The sequence below is a fragment of the Lytechinus variegatus genome, chromosome 9, assembly GCF_018143015.1.
Source record: "Lytechinus variegatus isolate NC3 chromosome 9, Lvar_3.0, whole genome shotgun sequence".
Lineage (NCBI taxonomy): Eukaryota > Metazoa > Echinodermata > Echinoidea > Temnopleuroida > Toxopneustidae > Lytechinus > Lytechinus variegatus.
The window spans coordinates 35,691,726-35,714,025 of NC_054748.1; the positions used below are offsets into that span (position 1 = coordinate 35,691,726).

A 22,300-nucleotide genomic window follows, 5' to 3' on the forward strand; every position below is an offset into this window, starting at 1 on the left:
GAGGGGGTTGTGCTATCCAGGGTTGAACTAGGATGCCAAATCTCCTGTTGATCAACAAGCTGCCAAACTGTCAACAAATGTTGTTCTGTTTGGTCTTTCGATGCAGGTACAAAACTTCAAATAGTATTTACTATTGACCAGAAGGTAGTATAATCCATGATCCTGGTTGTGGTTGAATGTGTAAAGCAAGATGTCAACCACTACTGTTCTTCAAGATACAGTACTCTTTCACTTCAGGTGCAAATCAGATTATCTCTGGATTAGAATATCCAAATCTAAAAGAATTTTCAAGAAGATAGTCTTGCCATAGAAGGGATATATAATGTACTATTCACCAGAATGTATGATCCTGGTTAAAACTGTAGAGCAAGATGCCAAACTCTACTGCTCTTCAAGTTACTCTTCCAAAGTCATATGAATCCTCAAGGTGAAGATGGGCTATCCAGGATGGTATATACAATGTACTATTCACTAGTATGTAGTGTATTCATGATCCTGGTCAAAAGTGATATTCTAACAGCAGCTTAATATTTTTTTCATTCACTGGCCCAATGAGCTCACCAAAAGCGAAACCCCCGCCACCCAGGACATACATGTAACAACACCTTTTGCTGAATAGATACGCCTGAGTACTGAACTAGGTATTTGCTCCAAGATATTTTAACAAATAATTGATTGTTTGCTGAAAAACTGTTTCCTGGTTCACATTCCCCTGTAGCATTGCTGAACAATCTTTTTAAAGTGGGGAAAGAGACGAACAGGTAGACCTATAAGTGTGCATGGATCGACAGGCGGCACCTTCATGCCTCAGTGAGTTGAAATTGAAAAGAAAACCAAGAAGGAACTAGTACGAATTGCAAAATTTTATTGAAAAGAATGTTTTTACACGTATGCAGGTAAGGTCATGCGTCATAGAGGCAAATAAATAAATGTGCATTGTAATGACCTAGTACCGACAAAAAGGTGGGTGGGAGGGACTGACTATGAGCTAAATCGCTCTTACCCTATCTCCCTGATAGATCTATATTAATGAGAAACAGAACTGGTCAGGAAATGGAAAAGCATGTTCAGATAAAATGTGACTTATACTGAACTTATACTGAACTGGCATTACCAAACACACATAAAAAATTTACAACAATATCTTTATATGAAAATAGATAATGGTAAAAGATAAAAGCGAATAGAAAGGAATACTGTAGGATGACATTAAAAAAAAGAATGATGATTAAACTTCCACACTCCACAGTGAAAAAAAAACACAAAATGAGATTGAGAAGTGATCACTTTCTGTAGTTTAAGTTTCATGATGGTTCATGTATTGATGTTGGGCTGCTACCCCTACCCCCCCACGACACAATTAAAAACAAAGATGAAAAAGAATGATACATTCATTCATATACAAACAAACACATGTGTAATAATGATATGGTACATTCAGAATACAACAACAACTGTACTCTTTTACTTTTGGCTCCCTCATATCCACATCTCTCATTTTCCTTTCTTTGTCATTATTTTAGAACCAATTACAAGAATACATTATAGTACTTTTTTCTATTGTTATATTAGGTATACATTTCATATTTTACAATATTTATTTATGCTTATCTATGATAATTTATACTATATAATATTAATTTTTTTATCAAATTGTTGATTTCGTTGAACATGTGAAATGTTGATGTGAATAAACCTTGAACCTTGATGTACCCACATTCAAGATTTTTACGAATTGCGACTTCTGAAAGAAGTACTGTTTACTGCTATTAAAATACAATGTACATCACATATCGCATTTTGTACAAATGTGTGCATTTTCAAAGAATATCAAAGACAACTTAAAAGTTTGGAATTCATTTATTCTCTTGGCCAACAAGTCTATCAATAGGAATTACCATATTGAGATGATTTTTATTATAATATTGACCAATATCATTTCAAGTGTATAGTTTGAACCTGCCAGCTACTGAAGTGAACTTTACTGATGTATAATCTTGTCAAGGTCATTTTACTATTGTTCATGGTTTTGTCATTAAAAGTTCAAAGCAAAAGAAAAACGTCACTGCCGCCAGAGTCTGAATCACATGGAAATGCATTATTGCTCACGATCTGATAACAATATTGATAGGAATGACATCATATACCCCTTTCATAGTGAGAGCCGAAGTGGAGTTAGTCCGGAGTCCAGGAGGAGTTACTCCACTTTGGAGGGCAATATGAAAATTCTGAGATTAGTTCGATCCGGATTTAAAGCGGAGTACTCAACCCACTTCAAGAAGAGGGTTACAAACGGAGTTACTCCGCACCGGAAAAGCGTAATGCGCTTATCACTGTGATCTCGCCACACGTATGGCGCGAACTCGCTTGGAAACCATGGCAACGACTGCGGATACACTGCTGCGGTGCTTGCCAACATGAAAGGGGGTTTAAGGTCGGTCCGCAGTACAAGCGTATAAACTCAATCCGGAGTTATTTCGGAGTAACTCCACTTCGCCTTCAGTATGAAAACGGTAATATACATGTACAGTGTGAAGCTTTTTCATTAGCCATTCATTGTTAGACAGGCCTAAACTCTAAAGCGCATCCTAGAAATAAAAACACTGAAAAAATTATTTCTACCTTATCATATCAAACTTAATCACAATGTTTTTAATGAAACTTTTTAACCAGAGGGCAAGAAATTTACTATTTGAAAGAAGACCATCAATATTGAAAGAGATTTCTCTTGAGAGGATTGAAAAGTGAAAATGGTCCCAAATGTGACCACAGGAGCATTTCATGAAACCTCTGTTATGAGCTACTGAAATCCTTGCATCTGATTGGCTCAGAATAATTTAGTCAGTGAACATCACTGACAAATGCTTCATGAAACACTACTCAGTATTTGAGTGAATCAGTTTATTTTTTTGCATCTTCAAAGTGACTGCATGAATTTATATAATCCACTTTAATCCACTTTAATAAAAAGGGCTACAGTTGTGAAAAAGTAACCTTTGGATGAGGACCGGAAGGTACACCGTCACTAAAACAAAACTTCAAAAGTAAAGTCTGTAATCATAAATCATGCTTCTTCTGCTGGAAAAGAAAAGAACGATAAAAATCAAAAGATGAGAAAAAAAAAAATTATCGTCAACAACTCACTGTCAGCAATTTGCTCCTCTGTCTGAATCCCTCCTTCTTGCCATCCAGACTGCCCAACCCTGCTTCCTTAGTGGTACGTGCCATCACCTCCTGTGCGCATCCATTCCAACTCTTATCCCTGGACTCTTCCACTTCCAAGTGGGTAGGCAATTTGGTTGGGGGTTTCTCTCGTCTGAGTACAGGCTGAGAAATTGTATTCAAGTGAGGTCTTTGTTCTATCACTAATTTTGCCGATGACTATTGCAAGAAGCAGCAACAAAGAATGTAGCGTTTTGTCGCAGAATTTTAAATTTTAAGAATTGAATGATGGATTATTTCAAAGCATTGAATTTGTGATTTGATTCCCCCCATTTTGGAAAGTGTAGGTGAAGATAGAATGATAGAATTACCAGGACACCACATGGAGAGATGAGACATTGAGAGGAAAGGATGGATTGAGAGAACGTGAAGAGACAAAAAGACAAAAATACACCACGTTAGAAACAAAGTTAGGAAAGGTGCAGAGAGGTTAGACGTTAACAAGTTTTCTTTCATGCAACTAAAATGTAGTTCTGCACGTGCAGGCATACAACTTATACAGGCTTCATGCTCATATTGAATCATGCAGGCATTCACGACATTTACATTTACAAAATGTAATACTGATATTCAGGCCGAATATCAATATTACATTTTCGGGCTTCTATTCATATTCTACTGCCTAAATTTGAAACATTGAATAAGCTTTGATATTACAGTGAATGTGTATTTTTCAGGGCTCTTTTTCATTTTCCAGTGCTCTTTTGAGCATTTCTGGGACGAAATCGCCCGCGCCCCCTTTTTTAATTTTTTCCGACACATTAAAAATGTTCACTTTATTTCAAATTAAATATCCTTGTAATTATTTAAATATTTCCTTCAATTAAATATACTCAATATACGGCCCCCGTATCCAGGAAACAACCATAAAAACACAATTTGTATAATTGTACACATGCAGGCTTTGAATATGTGTGTTCATGCATGTATGCTCACATCTACAGTATAATGTACCAGTTTTGTCACCTCGCACTCAGTGAATAAAAGAATAAAAATAAAAGGCCTGACCCACTCCTCACCCCCCCCCCCGACAAAAAAAAATCCATAATTTCCTGGATTAATGGCTTATTTTAGTAATAGAAATATTGTGTTTCATATAAAAGCAACAAAAATTCTTTAAACTAATCAAACAAGATCAACACATTAGAAACTAAAATCAATTTTTAAAGCAGTGTTTAACCAATGAAATCTAAATATTGAATCTCCGCTATGAATTATTTTTGCATGCATTTGAAACATCCCTCCCCCTCCCCATACTGCTGTGTTGCAATAATGCTTTCTCACGCAACAGATATTATGGGAACTTTTTTCAATACTAAGGCCTATACTAGGAGAGTAAAACAGAAACTGTCTTCCTTTGCACTTCATTTCCGAGTTATTGAGTATTATGTGCTCTTAACTATAAACGATCACATTTAGAAATTTCTAATGGGTTCACAACACTACTAGCAATACCGTATTTGTTCTGTATTTCCTGAATGCATCTATTAATACTGTGTTATTTTCAGGATCATCAATTTATAAGTTCTTTGTAATAACTTTCTTTGATCCTTCCACTACTCTTAAATAAACTCCCTTATGTTATGTATTTTATTTGAAATATTTCATATTTCTTGATTTGTATGTTTCTTTATGAAGAATGTGGTAAATAAGGTTTCAATTTCAAATTCCATTTTCAATATATATGTAATTACAAAATTTAGCACAATATTAAAAACAAAATCCCTCCAATTAATCGCATGGTGTACATATTGCTTATGCCTATGACAAAAAGTGGGAGGCTAAATGCCCCCAAAAATATTTTTCTTTATTATTATTTTTTTATTTTTTCATTTTTATGACAAATTTCAGGCAGGACTAAACCCTAAAATGGCACATGCAGCTAAATCTATTTTACAAGGGAGGTGAGATATACTATTAATACTTTGTTTTATAAAACATAACTCTATTCTCTAGTTTTTTTCACAGGGTATTCATGGTATGTGAAGACATGTGTTCAAGAAATTTATTCCCACACCACCTTTGATGCATATGCTGTAACAACTGGAATTGGAAAGATCAACTGATGAAATGCAAGGCCAACCTCTATCAAACATGGTTGGGCCCTGTTTGCATCAGAACTAGAACCCTGTTACACAGAACATACCATCAACAGTAACAACCACAGAAACCATGTTTCTATATTTTTAAGTCTCCTTACCATGGTACAAACTAAAGCAAGATCAGGGGGCCATTGCAGAAAGAGTTGCGATTAAACGCAAGTCAAAAAATCAATCGCAAGTCAAAAATGCGCGCTGTTGATTGGTTGAAAACCGAGTTGCGCATGATTTTTTGACTTGCGATTGATTGCAACTCTTTCTGCAATGGGCCCCAGTGTAGCAGTATCAGTCCTAGCTGGACTGAAGCACCAAAACAATACTTGTTACTCTAACCATGCATATTTCGCTACTAAAATTTGTATGCCCATAATGAGATGATAATAGTAACTTTGATATCCATAATACATGTATATTCCATGGGAAGAAATAATACTCAACATTCAATTCATCAATGGGATCCTGAACACTGAAACTATATCTATAAGATATTAGCTGCTAAAAAGATTATGTACACATACAAGAATAAGGCCAAGGTGCAAGGCTTCGTCATCGTCATCATCTTCCTCGATGAAGCTTTCCAGAGACATTTCAGGATCACTCTCCCCGACCTCGTCGTCCTCCTCATCCTCCTCCAACTTCATCGCATATCTCTCTTCTGCCACTTTGAACTCGTGGTAGGTCAGGACAGGAGGAGCATCACTACAAAACATTCGGTGATTGCTGAGAACCATCTGTGGCAGTTCTGCTTAAGGATTCTCTTGCAGATTCCGTTAACCTGGTGGCAAGTCTATGGTAGAACTCCCACTGATCACAAATGCAAGGTCACGGTAACAGGTATGTCACAATCAGATGAACATCACACACACAAAAAAAATTGAGTTCACTGACAGTTCTGCTTCAGGGTTCTCTTGGTAGCTGGTCTTTGGTAGAGTGTCCACTGGAATGACCACTGGTCACAAATGTAAGGTCAGTTAAAAGTAAGTTTGAATCACAACCATGCGCTGCAGAACATGCTTGCTTTTGAATGCAGATTCATTTTTCTTTCTTTTATCTCTGAATTTCCACTGTAACTCCCAAGGAGCACGACAGCATAGTCACACTTCCCGCACCATTGAAGATGTTATCAACAATTAGCAAGAGGTCTTACATTGCAGTGTTTCCCGACACAGGCTTCTTTCATGTGATTGGTCAGTGAACAACAGAGATCACAACCCAAAGGCCACATTAATTAGCACTTCATCTGCAGCATGGCAATGTCTGTCTTGATCTGTTGAAAAGTCTTGGATAGTCAACCCTCACCTTTGACTATTCAACTGAATTTTCAAGTTAACCCAACGAAATATTGACTGGAATTTCCCCTAGAATCACAAAAGCAATTGTCTTCTAAATCTTGACCTCTTAGTGTCCAGAACACGGAACTCTCAAAATAAAGTTCCTCTGATATATTTCACCATACCTCTCTTAAAGCAAAATTCCTTGTTCAGCCAGATTCATGTTAGCTTTGGCACAATGACTTATGATTGTCTTCTTGAAAGGTATACACATTCATGTGTCTCTCTCCTAAATATTCTCCTTTGCCACATTACCCACAAGCAACTGTTCTTACAAGTACCAGTAACCTTTTCTCTGCCATGAACTGGCTCAGGAACATGCTCCAAAATCCTTATTTACAAAATGATGTCCTTCGTTGTCACGCGAACCAGCAATTTTTTATTCATGGTGGGATAACCATGAGAACCAAGCCATTTTCCCTTTCCTGGTCTAAATAAAGAAGGACTTCCTCAAAAAGATATCAAAGTAAGGACAGAAGGAATTCTCTGATTTCCAAGGTCATGAAGTGTGAGTCTGATGAGGCAAATTAGTAGCGTTTGGGAATCCCAGTTGATGGCCACTTATCAAGTCATGTTTGTACAAATAGAGATGTGCACTCATAACTGAACCTTGATGGATGTTATTCCAATACAATTCCAAAGACAAATATTATTCCAAAGTGATTGTTCCGAAAGCATAAAAGTGGAGACTCATTGAGCAAATACATCAGTTTCACTTGCATTGGTTGTCACTACTCGCTTGAACAAAAAAGCAAAACCAACTATTTGCTTTTTCCTCTCTGTCTTTCAACTTGAACAAGAATAGCCTGACAATGCACTTCATTATGAACGAACGCAGTTTACCCGATGAAATAATCCAACCTATCCAAGTATACGGTAACTGCTTGAATAGATAGAAACCTTAAAGAGTTCATAAATTAAACTGTAAAATAATTTTTTCTCTGTCTCTCTCTCTCTCTCTCGCTGTCTCTTTTTTCTCTCCCTCTTGCAATCATATCCGTTTCCTAACAGGAAAAGACAAGGAAGTCAAAGGTTTTGTTGTTGTTCTTTTTCAAAAAAGGGATCAGAGTCAAAGGAGGTTCAAGTCAAACTTTATCTAAAATTAGTCATCACAAAAACCCAACTAAATGTGTAGCCTAATAAAATGATTGTAATGTTCTTAAACTCCAAGCAAGATAATTACTGAGTCCTTGTTATACTAAAAACTACAATAAAATGCAATGACCAGCAGATAACAGTGATATAGTCTGACTTTGCCTCTCAGGCACGGGTGACACCAAACAAAACAAATAGGAAAAATATCAACTCTCAAGTCTCAACCTATGACAAAAGTCACAAAACCATGTCCTAAAAGGCCAAAAAGTTGTGATCAATGACAAGTAGTAAGGTGGCTAAACAAGTGAATTAAAATGCCTAGGAGAAAAGAAAAAGTGAACGAGTTCCAAAAAGACAAAGGATACTAGTAGTATACCATAATCATGTTCAAGAAATTGCATCAATATGCCTGTGGAGTCTTTATAAAATTATTTTGACAAAATTAGGTGCAAAGATGTATAGAAATATACATGATGTAATACACATTTACGGCTAATATGGCTACTGTATGCATAAACTACTGTGAAACTCTGCGCAATTGTGACGCACACGATTACCGTGGTCTGCATTTAGGTGAACCTGTGAACCTATTCATGTACAGTTTAGAAGTGACTCATGTAAAACAAACTTTGGATTCCCAGATCGTCTCTTTCCAAACAAAGGAAATGTGTTTTTATCAGAACACTAGGTGGCTCACTTCCTAATTAAACAACAGGACACATTACCTGAACACCTGCAAGAAGCCAAATATCCTGGTCTTTTTATTCTCCATTGAATTTGTGTACACACGATCACTGCAAATTCTATTTGTTATAGCATGTTCTGGAACATGAAATCAATCCAATCTTTATTTAAAAGGACGTTCTCATGAGCTTGAAGTTTTTATGATGGAAAACACGTTTTCTTTTAGCCTGACCTGAAAAAGGATACATGTACATGTATGTATTTTTCAGATACATGTCATTTTTACATTGTTCTCAATTGACTTTGTGTACATAAATATAATTGCTCCGTTAAAACAGGCCTTTGTATTTTGTAAGTATGTTCAGTTGTTCACTAACATGATATGAAAGGAAAGAAGATCTGTTTATGTGCTTGAAGTTTTTTGGGGTTTTTTTTACATGGAGATCTAGACCATAGCTATAGCCTGTTGGAGACTCTAACCCCGCATATTATAAGCAGGCTGGCATCTTCTGAAAACACAAAATCAAAATAGCGGGTGTAGACAAAGAGGCAATTCAGAATTATACCCACTGTAACCAAGGTGCATTAGATGGGTACCAAGTAGAAAGAAATTCAGGTTTCCTCTAAAACCCACCAATATCTAAAGGGATTTGGACTATTGGTGTCAGCAGTGGGATGAAAAAAAATCATCATCTTTGAGAGCCTGCATAGGCCTACGTATTTTGATTAATATTTTTACCAGGGAGTTGGGAGGCAGAGCACCCTTCTCTTTACTAGGATATATGGGATGAGACCAAATGGAAAGCACACAAGTGCCACTTTACCTCATGACTATAGATGGGCTTTATCAGTCAGCTATAAAGAACGAAGATACAGGCACAAGGATTAACCTGTGCCTGCTCTAAGAAGTTCTGATTAGACTTTAGAGGTGAATCCTACACCAAAGCTACTTCAAAGGAATACAGAAGATGACTACAAGGAACGGGTTGTTGAGTCATTGGAAGAGAGGGTGATATTGAGGTCAATGTATTCTATTCATTCTCTCAAGTGTATAGAAATGACAATGACTGTGATTCTGGAGTTGTGCCATCATTAGACCCAGTAAGCTTGAGCTGGGAATATCAAAATTGTGTATGCCATGAGAAAATATTCAGGGGCTATTGCTGACAACCCCACTGTACAGGTAGCCTAAAATCAGGGCAGAAGCTGCAGTTTTCGTCTTTGCGTTTTAGTATGATGCTGTTACGCGAAACGTCAGTACTACGACTGATGCGGAAGAATGTGAACGATGTGCGGTGGCTGCTTCGCCTACACACTCCTGGCCATTAGTTCTTGTTTTCTTTCAATCAACTAGGATTTGTTGCACTTTATTCATTAAAACTTCCACTGGATATTCGTTGATAAAAAGAAAGTAAGAACACAACACCGGAATGTACATCTATTCAAGATAATTTTTAATATAAATCACTGAAATGTGATCATACAATGGTAGCGTGGCTTATTGGGAAAGTTTGGGTGATTTAATACCAAAACGATGTAACTGAGGCTGATGAAAACTAACCTTGTCTGTTTCGATTGATCAAGGTAATTGGGGGTATTTGCGGTGATGTGACATTTTAAGAGAAATGTCTCGAACTTTTGCCAAAAATATGACATATCGAAGTGAAAGAAGAGAAAGGGTGTTAAATGGGCTTGGCAAGATGGGTACCTCAGTATCTTCCCCCTCCTTGCTGAGTCAATCTCTGCATCTTTCCCCCTCCCAGCTGAGCCCATCTCACCATCCTCCCTCCCTCCTAGCTGAGCTCATCTCAGCATCTTCCCCTCCTAGCTGAGCCCATCTCAGCATCCCCCCTACTAGCTGAGAACATCTCAGTATCCTCCCTGTCGTAGCTGACCCCATCTTAGCATCCTCCCCTTCTTAGCTAACTTGGCTATTAAAGCCTATCTCAGCATCCTCCACCTCCTAGCTTAGCTCATATCAGCATCTCCCAGCTGAGCTTAACTCAGCATCCCCATTCCTTTGAGCCCATCTCAGAATCCTCCCCTCCTATCTAAGCCCATCTCAGCATCATCTCCTATCTAAAGCCCATCTCAGCAGCTTCCCTGCTAGCTGAGCCCTTTCTAGTATCCTCCCCTACTAGCTAAGAACAGCTGATTATCCATTCTGTCGTAGCTCATTCCATTTCAGCATCTTCCCCCTCATAGCTGAGCCCATCTCAGCATCGTCTCCTTCTACCTAAGCCTAACTCGGCATCTTCCCTCCCTCCTTGCTGAGCTCATCTCGGCATCCCTTCCCAGCTAAGCCCATCCCATTAGTACTCCACCTCCTCCCTGGCCCATCTTAGCATCCTTCACTCTTGGTTGAGCCCATCTCACCATCCCAAACCCTCCTAACTGAGCCTGTCTCAATATCCTTCCCCTCCTTTGCTGAGCTCATCTCAGCATCCTCTCCTCCTAGCTGAGCCCATCTCAGCATTTTCCACCTCCTACCTGAGCCCATCTCATCATCTTCCCCCTACCAGCTGAGCCCATTTTAGCATCCTTCCCTTCCAAGCTGATCTCATCTTTGCCTTCTCCTTCTCCTTGCTGAGCCTATCTTAGCTTCCTTCCCCTCCTAACTATCTCATCATCTTCCCCCTACCAGCTGAGCCCATTTTAGCATCCTTCCCTTCCAAGCTGATCTCATCTCTGCCTTCTCCTTGCTGAGCCTATCTTAGCTTCCTTCCCCTCCTAACTGAGATGGGGAGAATGCTAAGATGGGCTCAGCTAGGAAGGGAGGATGCTGAGATGGGATCAGTGAGAATGGTTAGGATGGTGATATGGGTTCAGCTAGGAGTATGATGCCAAGCTGAGATGTGCTGAGATGGATACAGCGTAGAGATGGACGATATTGAGATGGGCTCAGCAGAAGGAGGATGCTGATATGGGCTCAGCTAAGAGGGGAGGATGCTGAGATGGGCATAGCTAGGAGGGGAGGATGCTGGGATGGGCTTAGCTAGGAGGGGGATGCTGAGATGGGCTTAGCTAGGAAGAAGAGATGCTGAGGTGGGTTCAGCAAGGAGGTGATTCTGAGATGGGCTTAGCAAAGTTAGCTAAGAGGGGGAGGATGCTGAGATGGGCTCAGCTAGGAGTGGGAGATGCAGAACATGGTTCAGCTAGGAGGGGGAGAATGCCAAGATGGGCTCAGCTAGGAGAGAGAATGCTGAGATGGACTGGGCTTAGAGGGATGGAGGATACTGAGGTGGGCTCAGCTAGCAAGAGGAGGGAGGATGCTGAGACTGAGAGGCTCAGCATGGAAGGGGAAGGTTGTCAGATGGGCTTAGCCAGGGGGCGGGGTGTCAAAAATGGACTCCTTTAATAGGAGTAAGAAATAAAAGACAGAAAGAAATTCATGCCAAAGTCACACTGCTGAAATGCAACTCTAGAAAAATCATTACCCATGTACCATGAACCACTTTGACATTTGTTTTTTGTGTGTGATTTTAGCATCAGAAAATACCCATATCAAAATTTTGTCCGTAAAAAGACATTGTGAAAGCTCGCTCCTATGAATTCAGTTTGAGATGACCAATTGCATCCATATTTCAAAGTTATTTGGTTATTGTTCATCAACAGAGAGTAAAAACACAGTTCAATGTTTTCAGGAATGGAGCAACGTAATTCTGGTGCTCCCAGACCCAAGATCAATTTCCCAACAAGAATTTTGGGGAGATTTTCTATTTCTGATTCTTTCCAATAATTACATATTGATCATTATTTTCAATATCATCCTGCACTCTGAATCTGTTTGTTTGAAAAATAAATGATTTGGTGTCTGGAACAAAAACAATTTCCAAGCCCTGTCAATATTACATAAAATCTCTGTGAATGAAATATATGGCTGCTTGACAATCCAATCATATTCAGTTTGGGCTGTCTCGAGTGCGAGATCGAATGCGATCTTCTCTGATGACAAAATTCAGCCCAAGTGGGACTGACAAGGGCTTACAAAACAGGAAATTCAACTCCTCACTTCCTCCTGTATCTGTCTTTGTTGTTCGTAACCCATAAACATTCGCCTTCCGTTGCCCCCTTCTATATTTCTCCCTTGTCCCACTGTGGATCAATACAGACTCACTCACTCCCTCCCTCCCCTCCACCCTTCCCACTCTAAAAAATAGCTTTCTTCTTATCTTACTCTACGTCATCGCCAACTTACCCCCACCCCTCCCTCTCCCTTCTTCATTACTCTCCCCTTCAGCTACCCAAAAGCTTGCTCCATGGACATCTACTTAGTATTCTGTGCAAGCCCTTCACTCAAAGAGAGCAGTCTGATTGTACAGCCTAATGTACCTGTCAATGACCTGTGTACAAAGAGTGTCTCATTGAATTGGCGGGGGGGGGGGGTTCTTATTTTTATTTGGCAACCAGTCAATTTGACTATTTTCGCCATAGTATATATCATATTATTAACATTTGTTTCCTTAAAATGGAAAAAAGTAAAATTCAAATATTTATTTTTTTTTCCTTTCTTTTTTCTTTTTCTTTTCTATGTTTTTTTTTTGGGGGGGGCAAGTTTATTTGTGCTAGTCTTGTGTGAAGACCCACTTGTTGATAAAAGTTTCAGTAATAACAATAATACTAATAATCCGCTTTTATAGCGCTTAATACATCAGAACAACGTCTGTAAGCGCTTTACAAATATATTATTACCCCGGTCATCGGATCATGGCATGCCTGCACACAATGTATGCACCTTCTCCACTCCCTGGGGATTCCTCCAACAAGAGTTCAAAGACTCAATTGCTAGGCATACTACATAGGCTTTCGCATCCTACCGGGTACCCATTTAACACCTGGGTGGAGAGTGGCAAATTGTGGACTGATACCTTGCCAAAGGATACTAGGCCATAGTGGGATTGAAATCCTCTGATTACAAGGCGAGAGTCACGGTCTGTGTCAGCATACTAGCCTCCACTCCCTCTCTTGTTCACCTGCTGCTAACAAATTTATTTCTGTTTCAAACTTTTGCTCCTTCTACACTCATATCCTCTCCCGTCCACACCCCAGAAGCCTGCTCCATCCTTCATTTTGTCTGATAAGTGTTTCTTCTGAACCTTTTGTCCATTTTGCATTTCATAGCCCCCCCCCCCCACCACCCTACCAACATCACAATACTTTGTATAAAAGCTTGCTCCACTCCCCTACATCTTGTTTCATAACAAACCGTTTCTTCTGAACTATTGCCCATCTGTTTCAAACTTTTACTCCTTCTACACTCATATCCTCTCCCATCCACACCCCGCCCCTTTCCAGTTCCACAATCCTTTATGTGGAAGCTTGCCCCGCCCTCCCTCCTTCATTTTATCTGATAAGTGTTTCTTCTGAACTTTTGTCCATTTTGCATTCTATAGCCCCCCCCCCACCTCACCCACTTCACAATACTTTGTATAAAAGCTTGCTTCACCCCCAAAATCTTGTATCATAACGAAATGTTTTTTCTGAACTATTGCCCATCCTACTGCCCCCCACCCCCGCTTTCCCCTCCTAATTCCACAATCCTCCTCCATCTTGTCTGATAAAAAAACTGTTTTCTTCTGAAATTTTGTCCATTTGGCATTCTCTTGCTCCCCTTCCCCTACAAGTCTGACAACCATATGTTGAAGCTTATTCCATCCCCTGCCTCAGTCATCTTGTTTAATAACAAACTGTTTCTTCTGAACTATCATCAATTTTGCATTCTATTGCCACCCCCCCCCCCCCTTCCCTGCCAATCCCACAATCCTTTATATGGAAGCCTCCTCCACCCCTAGCATCCCCCTCCCCCTTATCCATCTTGTCTGATATAAAAAGACTGTTTTCTTCTATTGCCCATTCTGCATTACATTGCCCCCTCCCCCCCCCCCCCCCCATCCCTTGCTATAACATCGTAAATTGTGACTGATAAGAGGCCTACATACATGTATATGTAAATCCATACTTTTTCTCTTTTTTTTTCAAAGAAACTAGTATGAAAATGAATAGGAAATTAACAAATGTTGCCAATTTAAAGAGCAAACACAGATCAATCATGCCCTCAAAAAACTGTGCACCTCTCTGAATATTCTAATTTGCCACTGGAGCAACTGTCACCCGAACATATGTCAAGGAATCGTACTCATAGAGCTCCCTTCTCTCTATTTCCAGAAATGATGTTCATATGTAAAGGACAACATGTTACACAAATTACTACATTAACTTCAGATTAACCAACTTACTGCACATATATCCACTGTATGCCGATCAAGGCCAATGCACTTTACTGAGATTTAAACACTCTTTTTAAAAAGTCTGTCTAGCTTCTGAACAAGTGAAAACATCTAAACCAGTCAGTCATAACTGCTAATCTTCTTGACTCCTACTCATAGCACAGCATAGAAATGAGATTAGAATGTCTCCCCCTTTTTACATTGATAGCGACTGTAGATGGCTAAAAGGACGTTACAGATTTATAACAGGTATTGCGGTAACATCCTTTTTGCTCTTATCCTTCTGACAACATGGCTTTAAATGCCAAGGTCTCATAGACTGTAACATATGCAGAGAAACTACATTGTGGTCTCCTTTTAGAAGAAAAATCCATGTACTACATTGCATATCATGTGTGTCCCACAGAGTGTGATAGTATGTAGATACTAGATTTAAACTTGAGAAGTGAAAAATATTATTTCTCATTGCAGCTTCCAAAGGACCACTTCACAATGCTGCAGCTACAACTTAAAGATAAATGCCAGTTATTGCATTTCTTTTTCCAAAGTGATTTTATCTTGCCTGCCATGACCCAAATTAGGGTCAATATATCATACATGTATCAACCCTAATTTTGGTCATTCTACTTTGAGAATTTCGCTAGCCCAATTCGGGCAAGTAGTTGTGGTCTTTACTTCATAACACTTGCCCGACTCTAACTTTTACTTGCCCGGGCAATCGGGCAAGTGCTTACATGTATGTAGCACTCTGTATCAAGTAGAGCACTTCTATAAGCTTTAACTAAGACTATAATGAAAAAAAAACAATTGGTATCAATATGCTTGACAAGCTAGCTTCATATCAAACTGAAGAACATAGGACAAAGAATAACTATTCACTGGTGAACAATTCCAAAAAATGTATACATCTATAGTGCAATTCATGTACACGTAGATGAATATGACAATGAAATATGTGTTCAATGTGTAAAATATGGATATTATTAAAACTAAACTGAACAGAATGATGTGTAATGTTAGATTTTGGACACTACCAACTGCCAACCGGACTGTGCATGATATGAATGAAAATGCACTTGTGATGTGAAATGGCAGAAAAGGTCCTCAGATTGCAGAAATGATGATCTGTGGACAAAGAGACACAATCCAATAACCAAACAAATAAATGGTCAAGAGACAATGGCTTACTAGCAATAAAAGGTGTCCTGTGATACATCAATTCAAAAATCTGTTGAGCCTTTATGAGAAAATGATATACTTTGGCCTGATGACCTGATTACAAAATTTCAATTTTGTTTCATTTCTCCCTGTTATGAAATAATAGCAACATTTACATGTATGTGGACAACAAGATAACACTAAAAACAAAACATGTTTGTATACATGCATTTTTTAAATAAAGAATTCAAAAGAAAGAATAGACAAGAACTTCCACATTAGACTAAAAACAAAACAAATTGACAAGAGAAAACCTGTGGATTTTTACAGGTGATGTTAGTTTAGATAATGATGTAAAAGTAAAGTCAATTTACGCTCTACAATGTACAAGACGAACTTCCGTTTACCTATTACAAAAAGTCCATTTCCTCCCGTTTGTTCGAAACCTTGCTCACATGTATGGACTTCACACACAGCTGCAATAATTTGCTTTAAACGATGTTGAATGAATAGTGCAATAGCAAACACTATAGCACAATGAAAATACATGACAAATAAATGAACGTAATCGTAAAAGAGGAAATATACAAAATGAAGCCTTAATGAAGGCCATTATACATACATAATCTAGAATGAAAGAAACAGAATGATTTGTTTCATAATTGTGATCATGACGATGGGTTTTCAATGTAGATTAATGAGTTTGTGTGAAAGCAGTCTAATGCTAGGGAGCATTTCATGAAACAAATACTGTTATAAGCTACTGAAATCCTTGCATCTGATTGGCTGAGAACAAGGAAGTCTGTAAAATCACTTGGGTATTTGCTTCATGAGACAGTCCCTGATATTTGAAGAGCATGCTTTTGTTGCAAAGCAGATGTTAATATATCATGTTAATAGCTATAGGTTTTTTTAAATGCTTGCAGTAATCCACATGCTAATTATAAATGCTAAAAACAAAGCCATTCTTAAATGTTAAGTTCATTGCTTTTTTATACTGCTTACACAAATGCATGCAGTAATTCACATTAACTTTCCAAATCCTCATTACTTTAAATGTCAAAGTAGGAGGACAAGAAAAAAAGATTTCTGCTGAATATTACAGTCCAAAGCAGCTACATTTCAATAGGTATCACAATATCGATTGTGATCTCATCTTTTTTGAGCCATTCAATTGACAATAATAATAACATGATTGAGAAATTTGATACAGTTCATATAAAAAAGAACAATTGATCATGTTTTTTAGAAAATTGCTCAACCAGTTGTTTGAAAAAGAAAAGAGTTCGAAATCTAAACATAAAATAATATTTATTTTCCAAGTAACCCTTATCAGGCCCTTTCCTCCGCTTTTCCATATCTGATTTTATATTCAGATTGGCAAGTGAACATGATAATATTCCATTCATGTTAACATTTGTGACACACTTGGCTACCTAGGCCCGTATTCTGAAGTCGAGTTTAACTTAAACTAAGGTTTAAAGTTGTGGTTTAAGTATGGACAGCCAATTGTTGCATAAATCACTAACAGTAGAGATATATTTCAGCTCATTTGACTCTCAATTCATTCATAATTGTGTAGGAAGTATAAATGAATGATTGTCTTCACCATCTATGAATAAGGAAAGAGCACAGTGAACATAAGAAACATACAACTTAATAAAAATTTTGACTTTTGGCTTCCCATATTTAAACCACAACTTTAATCCTGAGTTTCAGTTAAACCCGACCAGAATACGGGCCCTAGAGTTAAACCACATATTTAGACCACAGTTTAAGTATTAGACTTACCTTAGGCTTCATGGTGTGGAACTTTGGTGATTCCCACAAATGACTTCCTGGAACGGAATACCCTTGGCTATCAACGATTGGGGATGGTCTCCGCAGAGTGGCTAAACTCTCATCACTCAATGACCTCTTGATGAGGATAGGCTCAGCGTATTCTCCCATAATGGGGGATAAATTAGTCCTCCGTGCTTCTTCCACATTTCTCCGATGGGTCCTTGGTGAAAGGTTCGGTATCAAGGCACTATCGGTCATTCGCCGCTGTGTTTCTGGTGAAACGCATCCTGAATCTTCAAGCGGTGATGTGGGCGGTGATAAGAGCTTGGATCTCTCCTTAGCGACAGTTTCTGGAGATATCAGTTTGAGGTTAGGTGGCTGACGCCTTTGTGGGGGGTGGTTTGGTAATTTGGGTGGAGTTTCGGGTATTGGAGGGGGTCGCGAGGTTGGGTGGACTTCTGCCTGTTTAGGTAACGGAGATGCCAGCCTAGGTCTCCGACCCACAGGTGACTTAAGGATATTCAACAATGACGACTGATTATTTTTGTCAATAACCAGAGAATCAACAACCTTTTTCCCAGGTTTGGGATAAACCTCAGACACCTGCTCATATTTATGATATCCATTCAGAGAGGTATTATCTTCTGTTTCAACATTATGATTGCAATTTCTACTGCAGTTCTCAGGGTTAACCCGATAGTATTCTGGAGACCCATCGGCTCTCCTTGCACTTCTTGTTCTTGGCACTGGTTGACCAGTTTTCAGTTCCCTCAAGACGTCACCATTTGACAAGCAATGTTTCAATCGCAACGCTTTGCTCTTATCGTACGCATCCTGAATGTTAGTTCGCTTTGGCTCGGGCAATCTGGTTCTGGACAGGTTCTGACCTTCCTCATCCTCGTCATTCACAATGATTAGCACCTGCCCATTACTCTGCTCAAGCTTACTCTGGTTGTATATGTCCTGTTCGAAAGTTCTTTCTGGTTTTTGGGGACCATGGTTTGCATCACACGTAATGGAATCTCTTCTATCAGTTACAGGATCGGTTTTAGCAGGTGTAGGATCTGGTTCAAGAAGAACAGGGTCTTGTTTAATGGGAACAGGATCTGGTCTATGAGGAGCAGGATCTAGTTTTTGGAGTACAGGATCTGGTCTATGAGAAACTGGGTCTTGTCTATGGGGAACTGGATCTTGTTTATGGAGTACACGATCTGGACTATGAGGAACAGGATGTGGTTTATTGAGTACGGAGTCCGGTTTAGGAAGTACAGAATCTAGGCTACGTGGAGCAGGGTGTGGTTTATGGAGTTCAGAATCTGGTCTGAGAGCAGAAAGATCTGGTTTATGGAGTACCGAATCTGGTCTATGAGGAACAGGATCTGGCTTAGGGAGTACAGGATTTGGTCTGTGAGTAGGAAGATCCGGTTTATGGAGTACCGAATCTGGTCTACAAGGAACAGGATCTGGCTTAGGGAGTACAGGATTTGGTCTATGCGGACCATGGTCTGCTTTGTGGGGAACAGGATGTGGTTTATGAAATATGGGACTAGGGGTACGGGGAACAGAATCGGGTGATGAACTACCATCGCTTTTATGTCTTGTGTTGGTCTGACTTAGATCAAATGCAACTGACTCAAATTCAAGCACCAGGCTGTCCATACTACGAGACATTCTATTCTTCTGTAGAGGAGCAGGAGGCATTAGGCTGTCAGCTCCACTCCTTGTCAGGGACATGGTGCCATTAGGTGCTGTGGACTCACTGCTTGTGCGTATCCTACCGCCCTCTGGAACAGTCAACATCTTTGACTTTCGTTCGACAGCCATTGAGGACTTGCCATTCTCAAATGCGCTGACAATTGCCAACACAGAGTTCCTGACATTCTCCTCCCTCACTGCTCTAGTATCTCCTGTGAGAGGCCTGTCCCGCTTTGTTTGCACCACTGACTTCCCGTTGACCAATGGTTCCGATAGTGGCACTTTGATCTCCACTTTTCTCCTAGGTGACGGAAGGGGCTTGGGTGGAGGAGGAGGAGACAGTGGGCTTCGTTTGTGACCTGGATGCATGCTATGCTGACCATGCTTCTGTCGTGACACTTCCTTCCGATTGCCCGGCTCGTCATTGGTGAAATCCAGTTGCGTCCAGCGCTTCTGGTCAGGGCTGATGACCCTTGGTTGCCTGCACCGAAGGTTGGTGTCTTCACCCTTCCCTTCATCTGTGGTGCAATATAACAGTAAACAAAAGAATTTGATAATACTGAGGTGTTTTAAAAGGAATCACTAACCAGTCTGTAATTTCTGTCAGGCTTCAAATCTCATTAATAATCAGTCGGCTGACAAGACTTTCGGAGCCCAACACACAACCCACTAAAGTAATGTGCCATGAAGGTAATCTGCAACAATTGCTTATGATTATCATCATTAAAGGAGATTGAAACCATTGGAACAAGATAGGTTGTGTGAAAACAGAAAATTAAAGAAACAGATCAACGAAAGTTTGAGAAAAATCGGACAAATAATGAGAAAGTTATGAGCATTTGAATATTGCGATCACTAATGATATGGAGATAGCAAATTGGCAATGCGACAAAGATGTGTGATGTCACTTGTGAACAACTCTCCCCATTACTTTAGAATATATTTCACTTGAATTGCCTCTTTTATCACATCTATCACTAAATCATACTGTTCTTTCTACATGAAGGCATGTACAAATTTTTTAAGAATACATCATGGATAAAGAGTTTGTATCATCATAAGAAAAAGCAAAAAGAAACATTTTGAGGGTATTTTATAGTCCACCAAAGGGGAAGTTGTTCATCAGTGACATCACACATCCTTGTCGCATTGCCAATGTGAGGATCTCCATAGCATTAGTGATTGCAATATTCAAATGCTCATAACTTTCTCACTATTTGTCCGATTTTTCTCAAACTTTCTTTATTCTTATTCTTTGATTTTTCTGTTTCTACACAAGCCTATTTGTTCCAAAGGTTTCATTCCCCTTTAATATTGCCATTCTGTTTTCATTTGTTAGTCGAATGAACAAAAAGTCTTTAGTCCTGCCTGATACAAATGGAACTCAGATTTATTCCAAGTGGATCCAAATTAGGTGCACTACGAAGCGATATGTTTGAAATCTCAGCATATTACAACCCCTCTGACCCCTGGCCTCGAGCATATTAATTACCTTTTGAACATGAATTGGTCAACTCTTCAAACAGATGAATCCTTTTTCTTAACTGGCCTTCCTCAAGGTTGAGATGCAGGGGCCGCCGGGGGCGGGCCTCCGGTTTGGCAGGGAGCAGCGGAGGCCTGTGATTGGCTACGGGCTGTGGTGAAGTCATCACAATGACCATATGTCAGGTAGACCTCAGTCAATAGATGATGGTATCATGCTGAATGAATGACTACTACCGCAGTACCACCTGAAGCATGAAAAGGGGGGGGAAGAAACAAAGATTATAATGGATTCTCTTTGTAGGTTTAACCCATTGCGAAATGAAACAGATTGGTCCCTATGCAAAGTCAATGGGAATTGGGTACCTTGTAAAAGGTCCGTGCTACATCTTAAAAGGGGAAGTTCACCCTCACTAAAAATTTATTGTATAAATAACAGAAGAAAATGATACAAAATATTGCCGAAAGTTGAGAAAATTCCATCAAAGAATTAAAAGTTATTAGAATGTCAATTATTTGATTTGTGATGTCACATGTATGCAAGCAGCTCTCCAATATCGAATGGTAAAAAATCAATGAAATGTTATTTTCTCAGAAAATTGAAAATGGTTTTCAATGTACATTTACTATATCAATAGACATACATGTACCATTGTACACCCGTTCCTACAAAAGTAAACAAAAGTAAATCATCACGAACCATCAAAATATTAAAATTCATGCATTTTATATTTATACATAACATATGGGGCAGCTGCTCGTTCATGACATCACAAATCCCAAACCTAATAACTTCCTTAATCTTCAATGGAATTTCCTCACACCTTCACCAATATTTTTTATTATTTTTTCTCGTATTCTTACAGCAAACTTTTAATCAGGGTGAACTTCCCTTTAAAGGCATGGTTCCAGTGGCCTTATGGACACAAAACGTACATACATACGTGTAAGGGACGAACAGACGAGCGAATTTTGGGGGTGGCTCCATCCGTTTTCATCTGAGCTCCAGAAATAGACATGGCTCCATCCGTTTTCATCCGAGCTCCAGGATTAGACAAAATTGGCAAAAGTCACAGGGAACGGATGCTCGATGGATAGAGCGTATGAAAAAGCTATGCAATGAGTTAACAACCAATGCATAGTGTTTTCCAATAGATGGCAAGATTTTTTATTTACATCCTCTTTGCATCCTCAAGTGCACTGGGACCAGGCCTTAAGCAGGAATCCTTGAAAGCAATATCTTCATGTCAGATTTTATTCATTTCCCATTGTTTTCTCTATGATAAAATGTTAGAATTAGTAATGAAATGCCGCTTGCGGGTTTTCCCACATAAAAGACAGGGCTCTGAATTATTTACGAGGTACCTCAGGAAATCAAGGAAAACAAGTTAACATCTTTTCATAATAATGAATGCGGATTCGGTATTACATAGGCCAAGATGTACATCCTAGTTAGGGGTTAGTCTGCAGGCACAGACCCGGATTGAAACTGATCAACAAGTGTGTCTCCATGCAAAGACTAGCA

At 39.2% G+C, this 22,300-nt stretch overlaps 1 protein-coding gene across 2 annotated transcripts; it reads right to left on the minus strand.

The window, feature by feature from the left end:
- Positions 1-3,112: 3,112 nt before the first annotated feature.
- LOC121422108 (titin-like) lies at positions 3,113-21,055 on the minus strand. 2 transcript variants are annotated; one of them, XM_041616937.1, is made up of 3 exons: positions 20,786-21,055; positions 17,608-19,811; positions 3,113-3,327 (listed from the first exon to the last, which is right to left on the minus strand). In XM_041616937.1, the coding sequence occupies exons 1-3, from the start codon at positions 20,952-20,954 to the stop codon at positions 3,133-3,135; spliced, it is 2,568 nt and encodes an 855-aa protein (XP_041472871.1). In that variant the 5' UTR covers positions 20,955-21,055; the 3' UTR covers positions 3,113-3,132. The 2 variants fall into 2 exon arrangements, with proteins under 2 accessions (XP_041472871.1, XP_041472870.1); XM_041616936.1 differs by having other exon boundaries at positions 3,113-3,381.
- Positions 21,056-22,300: the final 1,245 nt, after the last annotated feature.

Coding starts and splice junctions, on each gene's coding strand:
- LOC121422108 (XM_041616936.1), bottom strand. CDS start 20,954: ATGGTCATTGTGATGACTTCACCACAGCCCGTAGCCAATCACAGGCCT. Junction 19,812..20,785: donor GACCAATTCATGTTCAAAAG/GTAATTAATATG, acceptor ATTGCACCACAG/ATGAAGGGAAGGGTGAAGAC. Junction 3,382..17,607: donor TCCACACCATGAAGCCTAAG/GTAAGTCTAATA, acceptor TTCTTGCAATAG/TCATCGGCAAAATTAGTGAT.